General features: G+C 38.0%; 1 protein-coding gene across 2 annotated transcripts in view; it reads left to right on the top strand.

Annotated features, from left to right (window-relative positions):
- Positions 1-19,921, top strand: part of usp48 (ubiquitin specific peptidase 48) — a 32,572-nt gene that overhangs the window by 8,590 nt on the left and 4,061 nt on the right. The window contains exons 9-27 of one of the 2 annotated variants that reach the window (XM_061932690.1): positions 796-975; positions 1,113-1,250; positions 1,459-1,608; positions 3,411-3,611; positions 5,854-5,962; positions 6,697-6,830; positions 6,941-7,015; positions 7,136-7,260; positions 7,719-7,841; positions 7,918-7,979; positions 8,109-8,219; positions 10,559-10,689; positions 15,489-15,595; positions 15,683-15,790; positions 17,246-17,428; positions 17,534-17,659; positions 17,763-17,811; positions 17,886-17,912; positions 18,341-18,399. In XM_061932690.1, the coding sequence (XP_061788674.1) occupies positions 796-975; positions 1,113-1,250; positions 1,459-1,608; positions 3,411-3,611; positions 5,854-5,962; positions 6,697-6,830; positions 6,941-7,015; positions 7,136-7,260; positions 7,719-7,841; positions 7,918-7,979; positions 8,109-8,219; positions 10,559-10,689; positions 15,489-15,595; positions 15,683-15,790; positions 17,246-17,428; positions 17,534-17,659; positions 17,763-17,811; positions 17,886-17,912; positions 18,341-18,369 (2,168 nt within the window). In that variant the 3' untranslated portion in view covers positions 18,370-18,399. The remainder of the gene's footprint in view (positions 1-795; positions 976-1,112; positions 1,251-1,458; positions 1,609-3,410; positions 3,612-5,853; positions 5,963-6,696; positions 6,831-6,940; positions 7,016-7,135; positions 7,261-7,718; positions 7,842-7,917; positions 7,980-8,108; positions 8,220-10,558; positions 10,690-15,488; positions 15,596-15,682; positions 15,791-17,245; positions 17,429-17,533; positions 17,660-17,762; positions 17,812-17,885; positions 17,913-18,340; positions 18,400-19,921) is intronic. The other variant, XM_061932691.1, reaches the window with a different exon arrangement.

The following is a 19,921-nucleotide window of genomic DNA, read 5'->3' as shown; positions in this document are numbered from 1 at the left end:
GACGAGACGCGATATTGGGTGCACAAGACAAGATGTTGAAAAACGTCGAAAAATGTAAAAGTTATAAAAAGGAAATAATAAATATGTTTTTTTAGCTGCATCTCTGATTTATCAGCTGTCAAATGTATCACTGATTTGGTTTTATTGTTTTATCCCTTGGCTGGTGCAGCTCATCTTGCGGCTGGGTGAATCAATCCAGTGTGTCCAGGGTGCTTTTTGCTGTCGCATCTTTGCGTCCATGATTGACTGTTTAGCCTGCTAGGACATCATACACATAGTGCTTTGGCTGTGGAACTCAAATGAAGACAGCTGCCATATGTCCTCCATGCCATGCTCGCCTAAGCGGTCAAGTCACACTCTGGCGCAGGGAATACTGAGGCCAACTCTTTTTGCTAGCTCTCGGTTGGTAGTGTGTGCAAAGCAATTACATTTATGTACAGGCAAAAAGTTAATGCAAATGAAGGAAAAAAACCAAGAAAACGAAGTTGTAGCAATACAATAAATGACAGTCAAACTATGACCATTGATGCATGATGTCTAATTTAGTGGACATCTTACAAATTACAAAATCAATACTCAGAAATGTTAACAAGTCTATTGCTCCTGTTTTGTAATTGAAGTATTTTTTTCCTCATAAACACCTGGTAATTGGAAAGGATTGTAGGCTTTTGAGTGAGTGTTTTATGGCTCATGCACTACTTCTTTACAGATACTATACAATATTCCCAATTTTCCCAATGCTACTTTTCTCCAAAAATATTTTTGTGTGTTTCCATGGGCTGGCTGCTTGTGCAGGTCAGAAGTGTGTGTATGAATTGAGCGCAGTGCTGATCCACCGGGGAATCAGCGCCTACTCTGGACATTACATTGCTCACGTGAAGGATGCTCGTACCAGCGACTGGTATAAATTCAATGATGAGGAAATCGAAAGGATGGAAGGCAAGAAGCTGCAGTTGGGTATAGAAGAAGATATTGGTGAGTGACATTAATAGGCACTACACAGTAAAACAAAGTCAGCCATCCTAAGTACTGTCATTATTTCTCATATCTGTTCAAATAACATGATATTTTTAGACAATCACTCTCTCCTTTTTTGTTTTTTTTGTCCTCAGCTGAAACAGTAAAGTCTCAGATACGAAAGCCCAAGTGCGGTAAAGGCTTCCACTGCTCCAGAAACGCCTACATGTTGGTCTATAAGATCCAACAAGAGGAGACCCCAGATCCCTCAAAGACCATTGTTGAGGTGCCTGGTGGGTTAGATTCCTTATTTTTAATGTGAATGATCTTTGTAATTAAGTGTCTTTCCCAAGCAAAAACTCAAAATGCATTTAATGTTTTCCTCTCAAGGAATGAGCGCAACCTTGAGAAGCCAGCTTTAGTTGTAATAGCACAACTTGCAACAGTGTAAATCTCTGCTTTCTCCTCTGTGGTTTGTTTGTACCTGTCCTGAATCCCAAGAGTTCCTTCAAAGGTTGGTGGACCAAGACAACCACAAATTTGAAGAGTGGTGCAGTGAAATGTCTGACATGAGAAAACAGAGCGTGGATAAGGGCAAAGCCAAGCACGAAGAAGTGAAGGAGCTGTACGAACTATTACCTGCAAGAGACGGTCAGTAAAAACATTCCTCAATCATCTTGGAATCATCTGTTAAATGTGTTGTTTGAGTCAATGCACAACTTAATGCTCGTTTATGCTTCTGCCTCAAAGAAATTACATGCTGTCCTGTAAAGTAATTCTTGGTCATTTGTGTGGTTTGCGTTTCCACCACACCTCAAAGTTCAGGGTTGTTTGTTTAGCCTGATGTTGAATGTAGAAGTGCTATAGTTCTACTTACGACTGATGTTACAGCATGTGACAAACAAAATCTTGACTATTTAATGTCATTTACCTGCCTTGCACTTGTGTACTCCCTATATTTTATACATATCCTTCAGTAATAAAAATGGTTGAGTAATTTTCTCTGCCTCAAGGAACTGTTTATTTTTAAGGTAAATATAAAAGCATGACAACTTTTAACGTGGTCCAGCGCACTTACGTCACCCAGAGGAAGAAGGAAATAGTTGCATTGTTTACCATATACTGTATTTATTTATAGGATAGGTTAGGATACTTTATTCATCCCACAATGAGTAAATTATGTGGATGCAGTGCAGATTCAAGACGTCCACAAAAAAGGTAAAAACAAGAGGGAAACAAACAACAAAGGAGGATATAAAAGTTGCTGCAACCAGCTGCCACTTCAGTTGTGCTATTTTTACACACGGCAACAAAAGTAAATAATACATATTGCGCACATATGATTGCACAACGCATAGATAAATAAAACAAAAACACTGTCTTAACACCCACATACACCGTGGTGGCCTCTACGGTGTTCCATGAAATAGGTAAACCTGTGGTGTTCAAAGTGGGCCCCCATCCATTTTCTACCGCTTGTCCCTCTTGGGGTCACGAGGGTTCTGGAGCCTATCCCAGCTGCACTCAGGCGGAAGGCGGGTACATTTGCGGAATATCCATCCATCCATTTATAGATCTTTTTTTAACAGGGCCGTTGCACATTTTTAGAAATAAAATAAACACAAAGCTCAGCAAAGAAATGTAAATAGATTAAAAAGAAAATGTAATGAAAAACATGAACCATTTATACTAATGAATAAAAACACAAGATTTGTCTCAAAGCATATGTGTAACATTTCGTTATACCTTACACCGTTATATCTTTTTTCATACAAAAAAAAATTATGATGTTACAACAGCGCTGTAAATTAAAGAGATGGGAAAATAAATACCATTAAGCTCATTCATCATTTTTAGCAGACAATTGATAGAATAAGAAAGTGTGTGTTCCACTTTTTGTTGATGATAAAATATCAAGTAACAACTGTGTATAATGTGCAAACACTGCAAAATGTTTAAATCTTGTCATAAAAACTTGTCTTATTTCTGGTCAGCCGGTCTAAGTTTAGGGCTCATAAATGCACAGTCATGAACATACTGTATATATGTCATTTAGTCATAGTCATTTATTATTAAGTGAAATGTCTTCATTTCTCTTAATTGCTCTTTAACAGACCAAAAATATATTTTATCTGATTAATTAAAATAAAACTCTGTAGAATACTCGATTAATAGGGTGATTTAGTGGAAATTTGAGTTCCTATGAAAAAAAATGGTTTTCTTAATGAAAATGTGTAGAAAAGACATAATCAAAGACATAATAACCAAGAATACTGCTTTCCCTAACAAAGTGACCCTCCATCACTCACTGATGCTTTTTTGTTAACATTACAGAATTCATGTCCGATATGCAATTTTTTCTTCTTCTGAGAAACAAAAAGAGCCATCTCGTTGTGGTGTTCTGTTTGATGGCACTCATTTATATGTTGGTTTTCTCGTGTCCTTGACCACAGGGCAGCCTTATGAATTTATACCTTTGGATTGGTTAAAGAAGTGGTTGGATGACTCCACTGCCACAAAGGAAATCGACAACACACACTTTCTGTGTTCTCATGGCAAACTGCATCCCGACAAGGTGGGAGATGTCAAGAGGGTTTCTCAGCCGGCTGGTCAAGTCCTGTACGAGCGCTATGGTGGAGGGCCAAAGCTAGATGGTAAGTATTGGTTTCCCCCAAGGTTTACAGCTTTAGGAGTTACAAAATGGTAGATGCTGATCTTTGTTGTGTGCAACACAGGGAAGGCAAAGGAGTACAGGTAATGTGACCAGACTAAGAAAAAATTACATGCCAAGTAAGGCGGGGAAAATAAACATTTATATATGTACAGTAGGGTCGAGCGGTATATCGGTACTAATAAAGTATCGCGGTATTAATTAATTAAAAAACGATCATATACTGCCTTTGAAAAATACCGGTACTTTTTTGTACATGTTAAGTGTGTCAAAACGTGCGCACAGCACGCATAGAAGCAGAAACAGTGTGAGGGGGGGAAAATGGCAAAAAGAAAACCGCAATTGGGTCGCAACAATCAATTAAACACTGCGCAGTTTAAAAAAATCAACAAGATTTATTTTGTTTGTGTCGTACCTCCTTCCCTGCTCTACACTATCTGTGCAAAAATACTGCAGCATCCAGTAGAAATAGAAGCATTGCTTATTTGCTGCTGAGTAGATATGCAACAAGTTGACTAATGACTAGAGTGAAAACTTTCAGTACATCGTCTCTGCAGCCGCAACACAGGCACACTTGGTAAAATTTAGGAGACAATTATTTGATCGTTCAGTCTTTTTAAGATAAACTTTCGATGATATGAATTGCTTCGTGCTTTGGTCTATAATGTTCAACATGTGAGTTCCTCATAACAACCTATGTATAGGGGCCACTTTTGTTGTTTCCCTTGAGTGGTTGCTTGAAGCAGCTTTGACTATGACTAATCCAGTCGTTGATGTCCAAAGGAGTCAAAGGTTTCCAATTTCAGCAGTCCTTTGTATTGTGGTGCCGTTGTTGCTGAATGTTACTGACTTTATTCCATTAGATTGCATCGTACTTTGTGTGTTTTTTCATTTTCCTTATAGTTTAGTTGAGTTGGGGCGGCGTGACTCAGATGGTAGAGCGGTTGTAGCGGTGTACGTAAAGAAACATCGGAAGTACTTTGTGGTTACAAAAATGTAATTTACTCATAACGTTTTGAAATTTGAATAACTGTATTTGATTAGAACAATTCACATTGCATATGGGCAAAAAGCATCAGAGTAAATATTCCTGAATTAGGGACTATAGCTAAATGTAATCTGTTGTCCTGAAGAAGGCAACACAAAAGCAGACATTTATTAACAACACCATGCATAATTTACAATAAACAACTGTAAAAATAAGTGAACATGAAGGTATAATCAAATAAGCGTGCACATTACACATTTATTGGGTAAGCATTAGAATTTGTGAAGAGAGATGCAAAATTGATCCGGAAAGTTTTTCCCAAAACCATTAACATAATCTCTAATCAATAATTTATCATTTCAATTAATCAAATTCACACACAAAATGAAAATATTTATAAGACCGGAGACTACAGGTCGGTTTCCTTTCAAAATGATTGTAAAACTTCAACAAGTTGGATAATTTGTTAATAAAATTAACTTACGTATGCATATAGAGTAAACATTTTAGGATGTTGTGCAAGCATGTGTGATGGCGCGCTGGGCGAGGAGTACCATGATAAATTAGTCTTGCCTACAGTCTTACCTCCTGTGGTGGTCACGTCTGAGCTGCATGACTGCTTGTGGCACTGGTGAGCTGCGGTCCATTGAGGGAAACACAATTTCGAACCTGTACTTTGACACTGAAGCATAGTATGATCCTCGCACTGTGCAATATGGGCCGCATTTCAATTTTCTAAAGAGATAAGGAGTCCAAACATGCCTCCTAAGAAAGATGGATGAGTGACGGAGGGGCGTCGTATGTCTTCAGATTGAGCTTCCTTCTGTCATTTTCTGTGAGCTTTGAGGAGGGTAAAGATTCCAGCAATATCCTGTGCAGTTTGGCAGAATTCTGAATTCTGAAGCCCAAGAATAAAAAAGCAGTGCTAGATGGTGGTGCTAATGCTTAATAGTCACTCTTTGGGCACAACTTATGTTGACAGATATTTAGATGACGGCTGTGTGTTGTTGTTTTCAGAGAACAGTAAATCTATATTGCTACACAAGCGCTACACTGACTCCTCTGTGATACAATTCCTTTTTATAGTACTGTATAGTCAATTCAGGTAGTAAAGATAAATGTGAAAAAACTGTAAACTACTGACCTCCACTTTTTAAAAAGGGGATTTGTGTTGTTAAAAGCAAGCAAACACGTTGCAGCTGCATGACAGATGCAGACTAACTTCTCCAAACTACAGGCTCCGCTTTGTGCAGAGAATGTGTGGGACAGCGATGCAGAGTGCTACGTCTGAAGAATCAACTGAATGAGGACTACAAAGAAGTCTCCAATCTGGTCAAACGCACAAGGTAAACATACAAGTTACTCTTTTAAATGTTCTATTTTATTGCCTCTTCATTTGGGAGGTAGTCGAAGTTGTCTAGTGGTACAGTTTGGGACAAAAAGTGTACCCTTATGATTTAATGAGTATACACTAAGGGTGTCCTTATCCGATACAAGCAAAAAAAACAAGTATCCGATTATACCTGCTTGCAACTAAAATGTGTTCTGATAAAGGAAGTTCTGGAGCGTGTTTACTTGTACAGAGCTTGACAGCCAGTTAACATCTGAATTTAGCACACAAGGTTGGTCTTTTCTTGTATTTCAGCGAAGTCATGTACAAAAGGTAAACATGGTATGCTATGGGCTATTAACAGCGAGAAGCTACACAACAGCTAAGCACACGATATTGCAGTCTAAAACGGCATATTTGTCAATATAAACAAGTATCAAATAATTATAGTTTCATATAAATTACACATACAAAGTCTCCAAGGCAGAAGCGTATTCGAAAGTATTGAGTAACAAACGTGTCCGCATCATTCAACTTACTGCGTTATAATCTTAACTTCATTAATTATTGTGGCCCCCAGGTATAGCCCAAAAAAAAAGAATTCCCACTCCACTTCAACATAAAGACAGCATAAGTTAATTACCAGATGGTTAATAAAAAATAGGTTAGTGTTTTTCATACGGTTTGACTAATTTCACTTGAGCTCGACACAAACTTTCAAAATCAGGATCAACTATCTATGTCTGTCAGTGTTGAAGGTTACTGGGTGGGCAAAGCTTCCTTGCGTAGTTGGAGGCAGTTAGCTCTGGAGCAGCTGGAGGATGACGAACATGACTGCAATGATCACAGCAATGGGAATGGCTCTCATGCCAATAGCAGCAAAGGTATGTATTCAATCCCACTCTTTTAAATTTCAAGAAAATTGAGGCTTTGATGCAAAGACATGATTTTATTGTGTCCCTGCATTCCTAAGTGATAAAGTATTTTATTACAGATTGCAGCCCTGAGGTCTCAGAGGGCAACGAGGAGTCAATGAAGATGTTAAATGAGGACATTGTCTGCAGTCATGGTACGTCACATGTTGCACGTATTTGTCTACACTGGAAGGTCACATGTACAAGCATATTCGACCCCACAAGGCAATTCTGTGTACCATGTTTCATGGAATGAATGCTTCTTCCTACTTCAGGAGGTCTGAGTATTTTGGAGACTGAACGGAAAATGGTTTCTTCTGAAGCTTGGACCAAGCTTAGAGCATACTTTCCCAAAGCTCTAGAATTTACACAAGACCAAAGTCCCTGTCAGCAGTGTCTGGTAAGTTGGCACGAATGAAAGTTTCTAAACATTTCTATCGGTTTCATTTTTTCTTTTCATCAACCTACTAGTATGAGCAGCATGCACCGGACAGCCTGTATTGACAGAAGTGTGTATGGAATTTACACAGACATTTTTAAGTAACATTATTTATTATCCCTGTGGCTTCTCTGTCCTGTCCCTCCAGGAGTTTGTAGGCTCTTTTGTGATTGTTGTGGCTTTAAATGCCTAAATTCATAGCAGCTTTTTCAGAAGGTTTCGGCACAAGGTTGCCATGTTTTGAGGCTTTTTTAAATCAATAACATTGACTCAACTTGTGATTTTATGAATTTGGTTTCAATGTTTTAAGTGATCCTTTTAACCCTAACCTCAAACACACCGAATTTCAACAAACATTGGAAAACAAATACACTGACTATATTGTTTTAGTTGTTTGTACTCTTTGCTCTTTTGTCCAGACATTAGAGCAAGAAGAAAAGGACAATGAAGCTGTGAGTAAGATGATGGCTTTAGACCAGAAGAACCAGCTGCTAAACCTCTTTCATGAGAAAAACCGGCCAATCCTCAACAAGTGGCCACAGGTAGCCACAAATCCTAACTCAACTTTCAACTTGACTTGTATAAGTGAATTAATTCCTTTTATCTTTGTCTCTCCAGGACACAGACATACTTTACATTGTCCCCATGTTTTTTGTAGAAGAGTGGAGAAAATTCATCAGGTACATTTTTAGCAGTAAACTAAACTCATTAATATGATAGTTTGTTAATAATAGGAATAATGTTGAGTACTTTCAAATACACTACGTTTTACTTCCTTAAAACTGATCCATTTGTGTTTGATGTTGTAGGAGACCCACAAAGTCCTCCCCAGTGTCCAACGTGGGCAACAGCTTGTTGGTTTGTCCACACGGAGGCTTTATGTTCACTTACGACTCTCTGATCAACGGAGACGCACAACAGTAAGTTCAAATAACGACGTGTGCGCTTACACCCCACTCTTTTGTAGCGATGTCAGGTATTGGCTTTTTCACTGATTTATGCCAAGTCAATATTGCCCAACACTTCTTTTCTGATACGGATATAAAGCAATACCGATATATGCTGCAGTTGATTTCTCAAACTGTCAGGTGAATGTAGTGTTAAATGAAGATGCCTCTTTATTACTCTAATGCACTGCATGCAAATCACAAACATTGTGAATCTTGTTTATTACCAAGTGCATTTACACGTACAATAAAAGGAACGTGTAAAAGTCAATTTACAAATATTGCAATGGAACTAACAGAAAAAGTACAATATTCATATTAAACATTTCGTCTCAACAACATAGTCATTACAAATAATGACAATAATAAAATTAATCATTTTACTATCAACAAGTAAGACAGTTTAGTCAAGTTAATGTCTATATTCTTCACTCATAATTACTGATCGCCACTAATAATCATTGATGGCCGATGATAGTCAATGATAGGCACTGATAATGAGTCACTGATCATCAGTCAGTTATAGCCACTGTTTTAAATGTGACATCGACACAAATGTGTGCTGTGATGCAGAAGAAAATCTTTGACGCTGTTACATTAACACTCATGTATTTTCTCCATATTTGTTCTTTGTAATGTTTCAATTTAAACTGAGTATAGCGGAGTATTTTTTTCACCAGGTACCATTATTTTCCTGCGTAAATGATGCGTGTGACCACGCACACTAACAGGCACATTACACTTTTATTACAAATTATTTATAATAGTAATATAAAATGACAAAGTTGGAAATTATTCTAGGCCATTAACATACAAGGAGCAAACTTGTTGCTCTGTGGAGCACAACACAGTTAGATACGTTATGCCGATATGATTTAATATCACATTTTAGAACAACATCGTCTAATGCTATTAGTAGGACGATATCCCTACCCTACTCTTCAATAATCAGCAGCTGGATGCAAAAATTGAAATATATTTCCATACACGAGAAGTAGAAACAATCCATTTCATGGTGTTGCTTTCATATTAATCATGCTGCCAAGACTTTATATTGCAATGTTATCAGTGCAAAAAGGAATTAGTACCCTACCTTTACTAGTATCCATGTGCTTATTGTAAGCCTTATGCTTTACATGTAGATGGCTTGAACAGGGGCCTCATGTATTAGGAGTGAGTGCGCACAAAAACCTGTCATACGCAGTTTTTCATGGCAAACTTGAGATGTATCAAAGGTGAACTGATGGTGGAAATGTGCGGTACCTCACATTAACTTCATGGCTGATGTATGCACATTTCTACATGCTGTGAATACTTTGGCGACGTGCAAATGTGCACGGTGTGCAAATCAAAGACATACAATAATGTACAATTTAACACACCTCCATATGTAAAATTACACAAATGGATATAAAAGCGTAAGCAAAATGGTGCAAAAAAACATCAACAGGTTTGCCAGGTACAATAAATTCCTATACAACAGGTTGACATTAAAGTGTAATTTTAAGCTACAGCCCGTCGTCCTAATGTAATCAGAGCTATGGACTGTCACTGCACACACATTGCTATAAAGGCTCCATCATATGAAAAATGTGTATATGTTAAAAGGAAATATTTTCATTTGATTAATGTACAGATGATATCCATCATCCATGTTATGCGCAAATGCAATGAGGCAATACTGTAGTGATGATTTCTGGTTATACAACATCTTAAGATATTTCAAGCACGCCCGAGATTGTTTCTGTGTGCAAAGTATACTCATGTTAAAAAGCTGTGCGTAAAGTGTGAAATAGAAAACTACACCTTTACTCAGACGCATGCTTTGTTACAAAAACTTGCAGCGACAGTGGATTGAAGTACATTTTTACACTCCCGGAAGAAGCACCTCCAACTCATAATCGGTTCAATTTTTCTTGTTTCCCGTTTTGCTTGTTATATTTGTGTTTTATGACTGCGGAGTGGGAAATCTCAGGCGCATAACTAATTGAAATAGGATTTGCAATTTTAAAAGGGGATGTGGACAGGGAGTGGTGAGCCACTCAAACGTAAGCTCAATTTCACTGTGATTGGGATGTTCAAAATAAATGTTCCTTGTTTAATACGTCCACACACTTAAATACATCTGAAATTTTCTGTGCGTACATTTTCTGGATTTGTGCGTACACCATTTTTTGTTGAAAATCCATGCAAGTCTTAATAGATATAAAAGTCTAAATTTGTATTTGAAAAATGTGCAGATACCCTGCATCAAGACAGCTTTGTCTGACATGACTAGAAAGCCCAGCTGATTGTTGCTTTTTCCTGCACAGCATCGCTTTACTCTGGCCCAGCGAATGGGAGGTGATCAGCAAACTTTTCATGGTGGACCAGCCCATCTCCATCCACTGCTTAAAACAGAGCACAAAAACTGGTGCCACCACCAAATACACCACTCAGCCTGGTAAGACAACAAACATGCTAATCAAACATGGATTGTCAAGCATCTGTGTTTCATGTACAGTATTTACAAAGTCAGTGTGTCTCAGCCAAATAAGTTGTTTTTTGTTGGGTTCCACCACACCCTCAGTCTTAAAGCAAACATATTTTTAACAGGAGCAACATTGAAAGTATTTTGTTAGAAATAAATCCAACCCTGATCATGCACTGCTGCCAAATAGCACCTAATTTTATAACCACCATTTGATCATCCTGATTTATCTTTACTGTTGCTTGTGTTCAGAACCAGACGCATTTGTGTGCAAAATGGGGAATGCATTTGTTAATATATTGAGCTTTTTGTTACAAAGAGTACTTTAAACATAACAACTTCATAAAATCTAAAGCTGTCAAACAATTGAAACTGTACGTAGTTAACACATACGTTTTTGTATTGTAAAGTACTGTACATTAGACCGATCATTTAGGTTTTTGATATTATCAACATGGACATTGACAATTTGTTTGCTTTATGTAAATGTTTGTTTAGTAAACATTATGCTTTTTGAAAGCGCTCAACACAAACTTGACACACACACACACACACTCTGTCTCTTACACTAACAAACATACTACCTCACAGATTGTTTAAAATCTTGGTTTGTACTTTTGCACTTTAAGACTTATTTAAATGAAAAGTGATTTACACATAAAATCTATAGTCTATAAGTCATAGCACGCACACCTTGTGGATTTTGCAGTCTGCCTGGATGCTTGAAGACAGAGGGATGTGAGGGAGGGCTGGACTTTCACGTTCCGTACCGAGGGTTCACTTTGAGACCCTATGTGTAAAAGCCAACTCCCAATTGGCCTGTCGTTTGAAAGTAAAATGCTGGGTTTAATATTTGTCTGACGCGTTTTCTGTATCACCAGTAAGCACACACACACACACACACACACAGTTACAGAATGCAATGTTGTGAATGATTTATGGAAGTATCAGACTTTACAAAGAGAAACCTGCTCAGTGTATGTAGCTAGCATGTAGGGGAAGTGTCCAAAGCTTTCAATAAAGTGTCCAAAGTCTCCAACAACTCCTGCACTATAGCATCTAATAGCGATCAACAACAATTATGGTCACGCAGCTCTACTTTCTGCTCTCGCCACGCCAAATGCAGGTAACAATGCCCTTTTTATAGTGCCCGCCTCTGGTGACACATGCTTCCGTTCTGTGACTACACACCCACAAACACACCACATGACCTTACATACACATTTCTGGCTCCGACAATGTATATACAGGTAAAAGCCAGTAAATTAGAATATTTTGAAAAACTTGATTTATTTCAGTAATTGCATTCAAAAGGTGTAACTTGTACTTATATTTATTCATTGCACACAGACTGATGCATTCAAATGTTTATTTCATTTAATTTTGATGATTTGAAGTGGCAACAAATGAAAATCCAAAATTCCGTGTGTCACAAAATTAGAATATTACTTAAGGCTAATACAAAAAAGGGATTTTTAGAAATGTTGGCCAACTGAAAAGTATGAAAATGAAAAATATGAGCATGTACAATACTCAATACTTGGTTGGAGCTCCTTTTGCCTCAATTACTGCGTTAATGCGGCGTGGCATGGAGTCGATGAGTTTCTGGCACTGCGCAGGTGTTATGAGAGCCCAGGTTGCTCTGATAGTGGCCTTCAACTCTTCTGCGTTTTTGGGTCTGGCATTCTGCATCTTCCTTTTCACAATACCCCACAGATTTTCTATGGGGCTAAGGTCAGGGGAGTTGGCGGGCCAAATTAGAACAGAAATACCATGGTCCGTAAACCAGGCACGGGTAGATTTTGCGCTGTGTGCAGGCGCCAAGTCCTGTTGGAACTTGAAATCTCCATCTCCATAGAGCAGGTTAGCAGCAGGAAGCATGAAGTGCTCTAAAACTTGCTGGTAGACGGCTGCGTTGACCCTGGATCTCAGGAAACAGAGTGGACCGACACCAGCAGATGACATGGCACCCCAAACCATCACTGATGGTGGAAACTTTACACTAGACTTCAGGCAACGTGGATCCTGTGCCTCTCCTGTCTTCCTCCAGACTCTGGGACCTCGATTTCCAAAGGAAATGCAAAATTTGCATGGTTGGGTGATGGTTTGGGGTGCCATGTCATCTGCTGGTGTCGGTCCACTCTGTTTCCTGAGATCCAGGGTCAATGCAGCCGTCTACCAGCAAGTTTTAGAGCACTTCATGCTTCCTGCTGCTGACCTGCTCTATGGAGATGGAGATTTCAAGTTCCAACAGGACTTGGCGCCTGCACACAGCGCGAAATCTACCCGTGCCTGGTTTACGTACCATGGTATTTCTGTTCTAAATTGGCCCGCCAACTCCCCTGACCTTAGCCCCATAGAAAATCTGTGGGATATTGTGAAAAGGAAGATGCAGAATGCCAGACCCAAAAACGCAGAAGAGTTGAAGGCCACTATCAGAGCAACCTGGGCTCTCATAACACCTGAGCAGTGCCAGAAACTCATCGACTCCATGCCACGCCGCATTAACGCAGTAATTGAGGCAAAAGGAGCTCCAACCAAGTATTGAGTATTGTACATGCTCATATTTTTCATTTTCATACTTTTCAGTTGGCCAACATTTCTAAAAATCCCTCTTTTGTATTAGCCTTAAGTAATATTCTAATTTTGTGACACACGGAATTTTGGATTTTCATTTGTTGCCACTTCAAATCATCAAAATTAAATGAAATAAACATTTGAATGCATCAGTCTGTGTGCAATGAATAAATATAATGTACAAGTTACACCTTTTGAATGCAATTACTGAAATAAATCAAGTTTTTCAAAATATTCTAATTTACTGGCTTTTACCTGTATATATATTGCTCTGAGGATTGTCATGATGTGGAGAAGGGGTGTGATTTAATAAGTTCTGCTTCTTCTTTTTTTTTGGACATGTTGAAATAAAAACTGTTAAAGCAGCACTAAGTAACTTTTCAACCTTCATAAAATATTTTCATAACTTTTGAGATAATACATTGACTTATAACTAGTTGAATGACACTTCTGTCATGGCCTAAAGGGGTCCGTGTCAGTTTTACTGGCACTTGGCGATATTGAGGAGGGTGGCAGGAAGCCTGCTACACAAAAAAGCTACAAATGTGCTGACTTGCTTTATGGCATACTTTACTCCCCCTTTCCCCATTCGTTAAAAAGACAGAAGTCGGTGCAAACGCCTACGTGCCATAACAAAACTAAAAGAAGAAGAACGGCTACGTGCAATTTCTGATATCATCGCTGAAGCTCCAAGACAACCAAAGAAATTAAAAGTTTTGTCTGAGGAGACGAAAAAGAAAAACTGCTTACCAAGGATCAACATTGCCCCAGCTTCCACTCGCTGGTGTAAGCTTAACTACCAGAAATTTCAGACCGATGCTGCCATGGCTTTGTTCTTGCTGGACTACTAAAAAAAAAAATAAAAAGCCACCAGCGTTATAGTTTCACTACTAATTCCTTAGAAAAAAATCTACATAAGTTTAAAGTACAGTCTTACCTCTTTTGGCGAGGCACATATTAAAGCACCGCTTGCAGAGCGGCGCTTCTGTGTTTATAGCTGCACTTTATCGTTAGTTTGAAGCCAAAATACCTCCATATTGCGCTTAGCACACCCTCTTTATTAACCAGTAGATTGGCATTTTTGCCATTCTCCCTCTTCTGTCGCCATTATGTTTCAGCTTCTATGGGTTCTGTGTGTGTGTGATGACTCACTCAAAAAGCGCCTAGGCTCATATTACCAGCATTGTCACGCATCCGCTTGAGAAAAGAAAATACTGGTATTTTTCAAAGGCAGTCTAGTACCTTTTTTAATTAGTTAGTGCCGTGGTACTTTATTTCCGGTATACCATACAACCCTGGTTTCCAGTGTGTTGTCTGACACTTACGGTGTGGGCCGGTGGTCACATGTGACGCACACACGTTAATTGCATGTCAAAATAAATGGTGCCGTTAGATGAAATTACTGTTACATTGTGTTGACAGCCCTAATAAAATCTCAAGCTGATTCAATGTTATTGGAAAAAACTATTCCAAACATTGCAACTTACTAATGAAGCTGCCACAAATTCAAGCATTTTTGGTAAAAGTGCTTCAAAAAAATCAATTCACATCCGAATCGCGATTCTTAATAATTCTGATTCTAAATCGATTCAGATTTTTCAAAAAAACGATAGGAAAATTGTTTTTAGGGCATCTCCATGCTTACTATGCGCGTGTAAGTCCTACGTCAGCAACCAAAATGAGCTTATGTAACCTGTTGTGAAAAGCTTTTATTATACCAAATAATATTGCAAAAATCGGTTTAAATCAGGATCGATTCTGAATCAAATCGTCACACAATATAAATCAGATTGAATCGTGAGGTGCCCAAAGATTTCCACCTCTAATTTTGTCCCTGCAGCAATCAAATATAAGGGCTGTGAAATACTGAAGAGATTAATAAATATTGTATATATGTTATCTGTCTGTCTTATCCCCCTCTTGTCCCCGCAATTTCCCCCTTTGTCTTCTTTTTTCTTTTTTCTTTTTTCTTTCTATTCCCTCCTGCTTTGGTCTGACTGTGTCAAACATTAAATAAATCAATTTAATAAAGTCAATTACAAAAAAGGCAACATAAGAAGTATCCAAGACTTCTCTTTTGTAAAGCAATTATGTTCAGCATTTATGGGCATCTACATCAACAATATGATTTGCCTGAGTGGCTGGGTAGGACATGTTAAAAAATATATATAAATAAATATTGTATCTTCGTTCAGATCTGTGCTGGGAGTGCAGAGAAGGTTTCCTGTTCCAGCAGCAAAAAGACCTCAGAGAATACACCCAAGCCACCATTTACATCCGCAAGATCCTTGAAGACAAAAGAGTATGACAGCATAATTTCTTGCTTAATGACCAAAAACTAGCGGCACTGTGACCTCCTCATCATGTTTTCTTTTGCGTTCCTGCACAGATGATAAAAGAGGCAGCTCCAGAGCTCAACGCCAGCAGCTCCGAGGCAGAGGAGGAGAAGGAAGAACATTCCAAGGTCGATGGAGAGGGAGATCCAGATTTCAACCAGGTAAATTCTGCATGATCAATTCGTTTGACGAAACAACACAAGTGGAACATATTTTTTAAAAGAGTTGATCTTCCATCTTCACGTCTGAAAAGGATGCAGCTTCATCCTGAAGAAGTGATTGGTTACAATTTTTTAACCTGATCTGTGAAAAACTGAACACTCCAAACACAGTCTGAATACGCTTTAAATACATCTTCTCACCTGACAAAACGTTCAGAAAAGTGCTTAAAAACACGTACATAGTAGGGATGTGAATCTTACAACTACTCACGATTTAATTTCAATTCCGATTTTTGGAATCATGAATTGATTCAGAACAAATTCTTGATTCAAACCGATTTTGCCATTATAATATTTGGTATATAAATTATAACTTTTTCAAAACATGTCACAGGTTAAAAAAGCTACTCTTAGCTGCTGACATGTGACGTATATGCACCGCAAGTGACATTTTTAATTCTTAAAAATAATAATAAAAGATAGATTCTTGAAGATGAGGCCATTTGGAATTGAAATAGGAGTGTAAATTAGTTTTTTCCCAAAGCACTTCTAGTAAATAGTAGGGTACTTTTTATTTCTTTGTATCTTTTGTATTTTTTTTAAAGATGTCAGTGTGGAAATTGTCACCAATATTTTATTAGAAATATGCACATATTACAGTGCCTCCAGGATTTTGTTGGTGTTTGTCATTGTCGCCGCTTAATATGCCTGAATTCATGGCAGCTTTTTGGAAAAGGTGCAATGTATCGAGTCTTTCTTTTTTAATAACATTGAATCAACTTGTGATTTTATGAATTTGTTATCAATTTTAAGTTTTCTTTGTAACCTTGACCTCAAAAAGCACAGAATTGGAAAAAAATACTGTCTTTATGTTTTAGTTGATTTATACAACACAGACTTAAAACCAGACACTAGATGGCATCATGGCAGAAAAGCACATACTTAGACCTCATTGTCAAATTACTTTGTTTGCAATTAATTGTAACTCGTTATGATTACAGAAAGAAACACTACTAATTGCTTCTTTATTGTCTGCTGTCTGTTCTGTCGTCCACAAGTTGCAGACAATCTTAATGTCTGTTTTACTGTTTTAATCTGAAAAAGAAATTGACAGCCCGAGCTGTTACATGTTGTTTTTGCTTTGTCAACATAAAAAAAAACATAAGTTTTGATTAGACGGTTGACGTGCGCGATTAAGCGTCGCCCAGAGTAATATTCCATTGCTGAAAATTACCCTGATTGGCCAAAATGTATGGGGAAGATGTGGACATTAGACAAAAGTTGCGAGGCCGTCCATAATTTGCTAGTTGGTTGGATTTGTGTGAATTGGCGACATCGTGGAATTCTGGAGAGACTATTACATTATGTTATTGTATTTGATCCAGATACTGTACATCCTGTATTAGATACATGCATACTTTCTATGGTGAACATAACAATGTTATATTTTCACAGCCACAAGATGGCGCTAAGCGTCTTAAATTGAGTGACAGCACGTTGACAGTAGGAGCTGCTTCTCTAGGATGTAACCCGATTAAGCTGGGTGGAATCAGGAGAAGCACGCGGCACCGTAAACTTCGAGGTGAAAAAGCCCTCATTGTTTCTGCCAATCAGACACTCAAGGAACTGAAAATTCAGGTGAGAATACACAAGTTGTTCGGTTTCCGACACAGCAAAAAACAATGTCGAGGAATGTTTTAGATACTAAAGTAATGACTAATCTGAACTTTCCTAACACTTAAGATAATGCACGCCTTCTCTGTGGCGCCGTTTGACCAGAACCTCTCCATCGACGGGAAATGTCTGACCGATGACTCAGCCACCTTGGGTAGTTTGGGTGTCATCCCTGAAAGTATTGTGTGTCTAAAGGTAAATTCTATCCACCTCTTCCACCTTTCCTGCTATTACAATCTTCAACAAACATGTCATGTGACTGTAAGCTTTGTCATGTCATGTGACTGTGTTATCACAGGCAGACGAGCCGATGGCAGATTTTGCTGCTATGGATGACGTCTATCAAGGTGAGTGCTATTACCTGTACTTCCTGTAATAGTTTGTTATGCTGGATTATTAAACACTACTGCACAATTTACAGTGGGGATGCCTGAGGAGGGGTTTAAAGGTAAGTGCTATTGTTGTTGTTTTTATTATTATTATTATTATTATTGCCATAAAAAAGTTTTATTGTAGCAAAACAATTTGCAAGTGCGTATCTCAATATCTGTATGTGTAATCACATCCACGTTTCCATGTTCTAATTTGTGTATCCATGTTCTTATTAGTGTCATGTGTTTATTAGATTTCTGTGTGTAAAAAAAACAAAAAACCTCTAAATATGTGTACGTGTTGTGATCTGTGTGTATTTGTTTAGATTTGTGTTTGTCTAAAAATAATAATCTGTATGTCCGTGTTCAACTGTGAAGCAAGAACCCTTGATTGGCTGTTTTTTTTTTTTTACATGTGACTTTTGCCCCTCTTCTTCCGTGGAAGATCTGTGCGTAAGAAAAGATTTGTGTATAACTTCACCTTTTCTTTGCTTACACTCACCAGAGTCGGCGCCCAGCACCCAGTTATGTTAATGAGGCTGAAGTTGGCTTCCGATTAGAATGGTAGGCGATACTGATAGTCAATACCAGACTGATACTTTTCAGTCGATTTGTCATAATCATTGAATAAATTTGTCACTTCCGTAGTGCAAAAAAATGACAAAAACAACATTGTAAAATAAATATAAATGTTATGTAAAGATTCTTTATAAAAAAGTTTATGGTTTGTTAAAACCTGTTTATTTATTTATGAAAATGCAATTGCTGGGTTGCACATGACGTCACGTTAGGTTGCTTTCGCCTTGAAAACGAGCACAAGCAGCACAGTGTAATTCTGATTAGAAGTCAATTGAAAGTAGAGTAAAAAAAGGCCACACATGCACTGTTCTCGCCTGTGGGAATAACTAGTTTGGCTTTAAGGTATTTCAGCGTTCCTAAAACAGTCCATTATAAAGTGAAAACATTGTTAAAAAACACAAACAAAAAGCAGTGAAAGGTTGCTGCTGTATGTTAAGCCTGTCACACATGGAGTGAAGCCGAATCAGAAATGTGACTGAGTTTCCAGTGATCACTTTGTCACTGGCTGTAGGAATTTGAAATACGCTCTAAAAACATGTTTATGATTTACTTCTAATCTCCATAATTTCCATATGAGCACTTTATTTGGGAAACTCGCACAGAATTAATGCGTGCGTTGTTGTTGTATATACACAACAACAGACACTGTAGCGTCTTTGTTGCTATGATTAGCATCATGAAAATATTGTTAATAGTATTAATAACCTAGATTAATAAATCTCGTGTAGGCTGCATATTTAATTGCAACGGAATGCTGTATTTTGATATTGATTACTATTGCTTAAAACCAAACATTGCTGAACAGGGACATTTAGCTAAATAATGAAACTAAATAGGAACCATTAAAACAACAGACATGAATTGTAGATGACAGCGAAACATTTGTACCAGGGAATCATCTGCAAAAACTAAACTTATCTTTTTTTGTCATTAGCGTCACCATCATAGCAATTCGGCACTCGTTTGTCAGTCAAATTCTTTACTTACCGATGCACGGATAAGTCCAGCATTGTCTTTCACGAATTAATACTTCACTGTAAAGACATAGTGTGTCTTCAATCTTTTCTACTTGAAATCCTTGTGAGTGTAGAAGAAAGTGCAGTGGAGCAGTAACTTGAACAGTCGACTTCGGTGATGATGAATTGGTTGAATTAGGGCTGACAAAGTTAACGCGTTAACTATAAGTTCCTATAACGGCGATACATTTTTAACGGGCGATTAACTTTTTTTACCCTCGGCCCCTTCAATAGTTCGGGGAAAAGTGTAATGACGTCTAGTTACTGTTGAGCCACAGGCTCGAAAATAGCTTGCAGAACTGTACAAAGAAAGAGGGACCTTTTGCAAATCTCAGATCCAAAACCATGGCAAGTTGTTCTCCGGACAAGACGATTTTACCTTCAATCGCCGGGAAACGACATTATTGGAGGTCACGCTGAGTTCGCATTGCTGCTTGGAGTGAGGAGAAGCTTCATGTCCATGTTTGAATTAGAGTCAAGTGCATTGAAAA

The sequence above is a fragment of the Nerophis lumbriciformis genome, linkage group LG38 (genome assembly GCF_033978685.3).
Source record: "Nerophis lumbriciformis linkage group LG38, RoL_Nlum_v2.1, whole genome shotgun sequence".
NCBI classification, from domain to species: Eukaryota; Metazoa; Chordata; class Actinopteri; order Syngnathiformes; family Syngnathidae; genus Nerophis; species Nerophis lumbriciformis.
Note: the sequence above shows the minus strand (reverse complement) of the source record. Positions and strands in the feature narration are given on the sequence as shown.